Genomic DNA, 8,646 nt, shown 5'->3' with positions numbered 1-8,646 from the left:
GTTGGCCGATCAAGTGCGAAGACCGAAGGAGGATGTCGATATAATGATAACCTCCATTTTATAAAGCACTATTCGCATTGAAGTACAGGAGATCATCGATTATCCGGCGGCTTTAGGGGGAAGGGGGCACCGGATTTTGAAAATGCCAGATAATCGCTTAATCATAATAATTTGAAATTGCTTATTTTTTGCACATTCGTGCATGACGTTATGTGTTTAGGTGTTGTGTATACGTAGTTTTTAGCGTTTATAATTTGTTTGCTATGTGTAAATGGCATAAAATGAACATACAAATGGAGAAAAAAATATATATATCCTACTCTAAAAAGTGGCTGTATTTACTGTACCATACTTACCACTCTAATCTCGAAGGCTCTCCATGAGGTGGTCTACGCCCTTGTTTTAACAACACGATAGCGTTTGATGATCGCTGAACAAATGCGAACGCCGACTTACACAACACACTTCTCACCGGATCGCAGTGTAAATTTACAGTTTTTATTCCTGTAGTTATTCGTCATGAAAATGTATACACGTGCAGCATTTTCATATTTATAGTTGTTTATGTAGTGTATAACATGCTGCATATAATGAGGTTTTACCCTTTATAGCAATAAATCAGGGCGTGTTAAGATGTTCAAACAGTAAATAGATACGAGACTAGGCCATTAAGAAGGCTGTCCCTCGTGTAGGCCAATCCATTTCAAAGACAATGCGTCACCAAGTACTGTGTGTGGTTAGGGGCCGTCCATAAATGACGTCACGCACCTAGGGGGGGGGGTCAGACATTTGTGACGATGTGTGACAAGGGGGGGGGGGGGCTGAGAAATTTGACGTCACATCAAAATGCGCAACTTCAAATAAATATTGGCAACACGTTCTGCTTAATTAAATAGACTTTTTAATAAATGTTTTCTCCTACAACATCAGAGTGTAGCGTCACATTAAATACGCACTACAATTACAATAGTTTAAAGCGATTTGAAGCATGTTTTATTTTTTGAAGAGGGGGGCAGAGCTTTGTGACGTCATATTTGAGGGGGGGTCTGACTTTTCGTGACGCCGTGTGACGAAGGGGGGGGGGGTCAAAAATCGTCCAAAATCGCGTGACGTCATTTATGGACGGCCCCTTAACGCAGACTTCATTCCTTGCAGAAGGTATATATTTGGTGTTTGAACATTACCAGAAAGGTTAAAACCGATTCTTATTTTTCATACTCTGATACTGCCAAAAAGGTCCCACGATACTGAATGTAACATTTGACACTAAAATCAAGCGTAGCTACTTTTTTTGTCACGCACACGGAGCGGTTTTGCCGGATTCGCCCGGGACCGCTGGGTAATGTTGGAAGCAGCCGGATAATTGCGCGCCGGATAATCGATGATCTTTATATTCTTAGGTGTTTTCGGTAAAGTCACGTAGGTAAACCATAAAAATTAATAAAAATAAAATAAAATAAAAAATCACGACGTTTCGGAGGCAACACAAGTCTCCGTCATCAGGTGGGACCGTCACAGCCAGATTTGCTGCATCAAGTGAGGCAATGATTCAAGATTTAATCCCTTAAAAGCAAGTTGAGGGGGGAGGAGAGGGGGGGAGCTCATCAGAATGTGGTAGCCAATGAATGGAACGTATCGGGGGGGAGGGAGGCGGGGCTCAAAGACGGCACGAAGTGACACGTAGAACGCATCGGAAGGGGGAGGGGGGGGCGGGGCCAAAAGAATGCACGACGTGGTACACGTGACTTTACCGAAAACACCTAAGAATATGAATCCTTGCAGTCACGAAAGCTTCAAATCTAGAATCGATGATCTACTGTTTTCCATAGCGCTGTGCATAAAAATAAAATATAGATAAAAATAACCTAAGATAAATGTAAAGGCTGGTAATAATACTCTCGACATTCCAATCAAATGAAGAACTATGATAAAAAGCAAATAATAATAATTGCAGAGTAATCCAATGAAAAAGAAAACACTGCGTTTTTAAAATCTTAAGTTACCGGCAAAGCTTGCAGTACAAATAGGTAACATGTACCCGTGTGTGTGCGTGTGTGTGTGTTTAAATGGGGAGCGGTGGTGTAGAGGTTAGCGCGCTGCGCTACGAACCTGGCGACCCGGATTTGATTCCCGCTCACGGCCAACACCAGTGACGATTATCTGAACTGGTCCTGGGCCTCACCTAGGTCGATTCAGCCTGAAATGAGTAGCTGGTGCGGTGTGTAAACATCGCCACTGGGGAGACAAAGGCGGTCGGGCGTGGTGCTGGCCACCCACCCCCTCGTGTACCGTTCCGGCCTTCATAGGTGCTCGCTAACAGCACTTGCCCCTACAGTCTGTTAAGGCTATACGGGGGATCTTTGTTTAAAGCATCACACACATACACACTCCGGAGCATCGTCATGACAAAATGTATCTGCCGTTAGAGGCGGTATCCCGTGAAGCAGCAATCGGTGAACTCGTCCACGTGGAGGCCGTTGCTCGACGGCATTGGACGCAGCCACACTTGGTCTCCTTTCTTGAGCATGAGCACGGTCGAGCCGCTCAGCGGGGTGGACAGCGACGACGACGCCGATGACTCCGACAAAGACGACGACGACGACGACACCACCAACATCGGGCTTTCGTTCTTCACCAGTTTGACGCGCAGCGGCGGCATGGCGAGGCGGGGCAGCACGTGGAACGAGAAGAAGTAGGCGCCCTCCTCCACGCACGTGAAGTGGCCCTCCTCGGGGTCGTAGCTGTGCCTCGTGTTCGTGATCACCGAATCGAAGGCCAGCGACTGAGGCGGGTTGCCTGAGAGGTTGCTGTACAGCGCAGCCACCTCGCGCGACATCTTCGCCGAGAAGGCGACGGTGAGCTGAGGATTCTTGGAGGTGCCCTTGGGTCCAGAGGGCCCAGGCTCCCCCCTCACCCCATCCTCTCCCTTCTCTCCCTTTTTAGCGTGAGCACCGTCAGCGCCCCTCTCTCCCCTGGCGCCTGTCTCTCCCTTCTCTCCCCTCGAACCCCTGGCGCCCGTCTCTCCCTTCTCTCCCCTCGGACCCCTGTCGCCGTCCACCCCTGGGTCTCCCATCGCTCCACTCTCCCCTGTGGGCCCCATCTCTCCCTGTTGTCCCCACGGCCCGGTCTCTCCCTTCTTTCCGCTCGGCCCAATGTCCCCCTTCGCCCCTTTGTCTCCCCTCAACCCCGTCTCTCCCCTCACCCCAGGCTCGCCCTTCTCGCCACTCTCTCCCTTCTCCGTGCGCGAACTCTCCTCGGAATTGTCTTCTCTCGCCAACGCATTCCCCATTTCTCCCTTCTCCCCCTTCTCTCCTCTCCCCCCCCTCGTCCCCGTCTCTCCCCTCGTCCCCCTCGCTCCCATTAATCCCATCTCTCCCATCTCTCCCTTCTCTCCCCTCTCTCCCTTCGCCATGTACGCACCGGTCCCTTCCCACTCTCCCGTCTCCCAATTTTCTGGTGGCTCCCCCCACTTCAACGCGATCTCTTTCCCCACTGCCGTCTCCCCCACGACGCTGATGTTGTGAGACGTCTCTGGGTCGCCCACCGAGCCAGGGTGATGGCAGTTGCCTGCGGTGGAGGCATAACTGCTCATTAAAGGGCCAGGAACCACTTGGGGCAAATTTGGGACAACCGTACAACACAGCAAATCATCACCAGCGACGGTTGCCAGCACGTTTCCTCATTGTAACAACAATCTCATTGTCGCAAAGCCTGAACACTCGTGGACCAATCAACTTCAAGGACAGTGCACATTATCAGAGTTATGTTCTTTTGTTTGTATTATGACTGCAGGTATTGCGGTCTATGCAAACATGACTCCTTGTAAAAAGGTGTCAGTTTTGTTGCCAGATAGAAGTATAAAAAACCAATTATCATATTTTTACTGGCAAATGAGGTTCCCATAGACTAAACATAGTAATCAACGACACTTTTTGGCCTTAAACAGGATTTATATGTGTAGTGCCTGAAAGTACGCGCCACACGCGAGAGTGGGTATACGCGCGAGTGGAGTACAGTGGGAGCAAACGAGGTCGAGGGTGTTGTTGTTGCTTGGCGTAGGGAGGTCAGAGACGAGTAGGGGGCAACTAAGGACACAGGACGCTGATTGGCTGGGAGTTGTTGTTGTCCAACGGAGGTGACGCGCTGTCTGAGGACGGTAGCAGGTGGTAAGGTGTAATTAAGGATGCAGGGCGCTGATTGGCCAAGGAATTGTTGTCGCTAAGTGGCGCCGCATTGTCTGGGAAAACATGGCAGGTGCCAGCGGGGGCTGGGGGCGAGTAGCGTCCTGGGGGATGCCCCAGATTAATTGGAGATTAATTGGTTGGGGGATAAAGAGAGGGGGTTTTGGAGCAGACGGGAGTTCGCGCCTGGGAGGAGACAGAGGATGTTGGAGTCGAAGCAGCGGAGCTAATAGCAGTGAAGAAGTGTAGGGTAGCAGTGGAGAAGTGTAGGGTAGCAGTGGAGAAGCGTAGGGTAGCAGTGGAGAAGCGTGGGGTAGCGGTGGAGAAACGTAGGGTAGCGGTGGAGAAGTGTAGGGTAGCAGTGGAGAAGTGTGGGGTAGCAGTGGAGAAGTGTGGGGTAGCAGTGGAGAAGCGTGGGGTAGCAGTGGAGAGGCGTAGGGTAGCAGTAGAGAGGTGTAGGGTAGCAGTGGAGAGTTGTAGGGTAGCAGTGGAGAGGCGTAGGGTAGCAGTGGAGAGTTGTAGGGTAGCAGTGGAGAGTTGTAGGGTAGCAGTAGAGAGGCGTAGGGTAGCAGTGGAGAGGCGTAGGGTAGCAGTGGAGAAGCGTAGGGTAGCAGTGGAGAAGCGTGGGGTAGCGGTGGAGAAACGTAGGGAAGCGGTGGAGAAGCGTAGGGTAGCGGTGGAGAAGTGTAGGGTAGCAGTGGAGAAGCCAGCAGAAGCGGCTGGAGTGAGACGACGAAGCCAGTAGAAAGCGGCTGGAGTGTAGGAAGAGAAGCTGATAGAGACACGGCTGAGTGGGACGGCGGAGCCGATAAAGAGCGGCTGGACTGTGACGAGGAGAGTGGAGAGGAGAGTCGACGGAGAGAAGCGGAGCGAGTGAGGTCGAGCGGAGAGCGCGGAGGAGGAATGTTGATCGGTGTACGCGAAATAAAAGGAGATACAAAAGCCAGAAGCTGTCGTGTCAAGTCGAGCACTACACATGTATACAGGGACTCCTTTACTTACGAACATTCGACTTAAGAACTTTCAAAAATACAAACAAACCTGTCCGTATGTCCAATTTTACATCTGCAGAACGTGAAGAACCAGTGGCATCTACATCTGCAGAACATGAAAAACCACTGGCATCTACATCTACAGGAGATTACACTAATTTTAACACCATTCCCCGTGTTTAGTGTACATGCCGTACAACATGTTTGGAATCAACAGGAGTAAAGTTGGACTTACGAACAAATTGACTTACGAACAGAAACCTAACTCGTTCATAAGTGGACGAGAACCTGTATATAATGTGACGTTTAGAGCTAACCTTAAACTCTTTTATGTGCGATGAAGAAGGGGCATTGTTGTCAGAGTGGTGAGTTCGGTGGGGGTGGTGAGTGTGGTGAGTGTGGTGAGTGTGGTGAGTGTGGTGGGTGTGGTAAGTAAATAATTCGTCTCTCACAGTCTGGAGTCTTAGGTTGACTTGTCGGTCTTGTCTCAAATTCTTCTCTTCGTGGAAACCCTGAGAAGATTAAACGTGGGTCACTCACAAGCATCTACCATCATGCACCCACCCACTCGCTCATTAACTCACGACTACTAATTCACCCACTTGCTAACTCGTACTCATCCACTCACTCGTACTCACCCACTCACTCACTCAACAACTCTAGATGAAAAATAATTAAAAATCTAGATTGAAAATAATTTCTTTAAAACTGATTTTGTGTTTAGTTTGGTTGTCCTTCCCCCCGCACCTCCGATTAGCGAGGTTGGCTACGTACGGTGCGAAAGAACTTCAACACACATACATATACATAAGTATTGATTTGAAGCTTTCGTGACTGCAGGAATACATACTCTTTGGTTCTTTCGGTAAAGTCACGTAGGTAGAAAATAAATTAAAGTAAATAACGACGTTTCGTGCAATTGTTTCTTGCTGTAGTTGTCCTACCTGATGACGAACGCTTGTGTGCGCCCGAAACGTCGTGATTTAATTTAATTTATTTTATACCTACGTGAGTTTAGACTAAGCCAGCCGTTAATAGGCACCGCATATTCTCAGATTAACATGCTCCATTGTAAATCAGATAAGCACATAAACTCGCCCTCGCGTCATTACAACTTGATAAGCTCAGAGTGATGGCATCATCTACACTGCCCTCGATTTAAAAGCTTTCCCACCTGATGATGGACGCTTGTGTTGCGCCAGAAACGTCGTGATTTATTTAATTTTATACCTACGTGACTTTACCGAAATAACCAAAGAGTACATATGTAAAGTAGTAACTCGGCGGGAGACGTCTTCACGGGTAGCACACTCTTTTTATTGACACCAAACTGTTACACGGGTGACTAACACTCACCCAGCCCCTTGGGTGACTAACACCCACTCAGCTCCACGGGTGACTAACACCCACTTAGCTACTCGGGTGACTAACACCCACTCAGCTACTCGGGTGACTAACACCCACTCAGCTACACGGGTGACTAACACCCACTTAGCTACTCGGGTGACTAACACCCACTCAGCTACTCGGGTGACTAACACCCACTCAGCTACACGGGTGACTAACACCCACTTAGCTACTCGGGTGACTAACACCCACTCAGCTATACTGACACGGGCTCTTACGCCCCGTAGCCTTCCGGAACACACCCGGCTGGGGTGTCCGTCTCGGCTCTGGGTACCACCGTCCCGACCCACGCGGGCGTCGGACTACGGGTTCCCCAGTCTCGGCTCCGAGCCACACAGGGCCCCGGTCCCGACAAGGACGGCGGGACTAGGGGTCTCGGGCCACTACCTCCTCCACTCCGTCTTCGGTCTTCAACTGGTTAACACTGACCACGAGTGCTCTCGCGCGTCTCCCTTTATACCCCTCCTGCGGACGTCGCTGAGAGCACCCATCTTATTGACCAATCACTGCGCGCGCTGGCTACGATCCTCTTTTCCCCGATTGTATCAGCGCGCCTCACCACCGGCTGTGCGCGTTCATACCACGCCCACATCGCGTGCCCAACCCCGCGCCCCGTGATCCATCACTGTCGGCGCACGTCAACACCACCACTACATCACCCCCTACCACATAGCTCGCAGCCGACCCGGCTGCTAACAAAATATACAACACCCCCTCCCCCTTATGTGTGCCCCGTAACATAACAACAAAAACATAACAACACAACATGAACACCGCTATCCGCAAAAAAACAGCAACCGCCACACCCACAGCAAGAACAATATGTACAATCCGGCGAGTGGCAACGATAATGTGTATGCAGAAGGAGTAATAAAAAAAATTTCTTTATTCTTTTTCTCTTCCTTTCTCTCCGACTCGTGCAGCGTCCCAATATGTCCGAGCGTCCCTTGAACGGGACATTTCCCCGGCAGAGGGGGGGACACGGCGGCGAGGTCGGGTTTTGAACAAAAAAAGAAATTTTTTTTTTCTTCTCATGAAAAGTGTTGCGTCCTAGCCCGAGTCCGCCTTGCCGGTCCGTCGTACGGCACCAGACGCGGTTGGCCATCCGGTGACGCCAGCAGTTCAGGAAGGCATGGGCCAGGCCTCGGGGCTCTGCGCGAGCCGCGGGGTTCCGCTTCCCAACGGTCAACAGCCGTCAGGTCCGAGACACCTGGGGGTGGGTCAGGTGGAGACACGTGAGGATCAGCCTGCGACACATCCCTCCCCGAGTCGACGGACACATCACACGCCCGGTCGTCACGGCACGAAACGGGGTCACGCGGCGCCGCGTAGGGTTTCAGTCGGGAGGGGTGCACGTACCAACGGCGTCTTCCCCATTTAATCTGTATACTCTGGGGTCGTGCAACCCGCACAATTTCCACCGGTCCCCTCCATGGTCTCAACAGTTTGGGGGACGTAGCCAACGGTGCGTGTGGACAATGCAGCCAGGCCTTATCGCCCGGTTCCCAATCGTGCGTATGCACCTTCCGTCCATGCAATCGCTCGTTCGCGATCTGCCGAGACCGCGAATTCAATCTCGCAGCCTCTCGCACTTCAGCCAATCTGGCGATATTAAACTTGATATGGTCTGCCAATTCACATTTTGCACGTGGCTGGGAAATCCCCAGTTGGACGTCCATGGCCGGATCAGCCTCCCGCCCATACATCAGAAAAAATGGAGAAAACCCCATCGCCGCATGAGGGGCCATTCGATAGGCCGCTAGTACCCCCGGTACCTGTAAGTCCCAATCCACCTGGTCGTCGCATACCTGTTGGCACAGCATAGACGTAATCGTCCTGTTCAGACGTTCAACCATACCGTCAGTCTGCGGGTGGTACGGGGAGGTACGTACTTTCTTTGTACCCAACAGGTCGCACACCTCGCGCAACAAAATGCTCGAAAATGTTTTTCCTTGATCCGTCAGCAAGCGTTCGGGGGCGCCTTTGTCCAAAACATAACCCTGGACAAAGGCGTCCGCCACTGCCGCAGCTGACTGGTTGGCGAGTGGCCATGCCATGGGCCAGCG

The 8,646-nt window shown here is 51.1% G+C and overlaps 1 protein-coding gene across 1 annotated transcript; it reads right to left on the bottom strand.

The window, feature by feature from the left end:
• Positions 1-2,422: 2,422 nt before the first annotated feature.
• LOC133360620 (complement C1q tumor necrosis factor-related protein 2-like) lies at positions 2,423-3,073 on the bottom strand. The gene has a single exon (XM_061579415.1). The coding sequence runs from the start codon at positions 3,071-3,073 to the stop codon at positions 2,423-2,425; it is 651 nt and encodes a 216-aa protein (XP_061435399.1).
• Positions 3,074-8,646: the final 5,573 nt, after the last annotated feature.

The sequence above is a fragment of the Lethenteron reissneri genome, chromosome 69 (genome assembly GCF_015708825.2).
Source record: "Lethenteron reissneri isolate LAM-NWPU_2019-01 chromosome 69, ASM1570882v1, whole genome shotgun sequence".
Classification (NCBI taxonomy): domain Eukaryota; kingdom Metazoa; phylum Chordata; class Hyperoartia; order Petromyzontiformes; family Petromyzontidae; genus Lethenteron; species Lethenteron reissneri.
This window is presented reverse-complemented; position numbering and strand designations above follow the sequence as displayed.

Excerpts from the sequence above, each read along its gene's own strand:
- LOC133360620 (XM_061579415.1), bottom strand. The coding sequence starts at position 3,073 with ATGGGAGACCCAGGGGTGGACGGCGACAGGGGTCCGAGGGGAGAGAAG.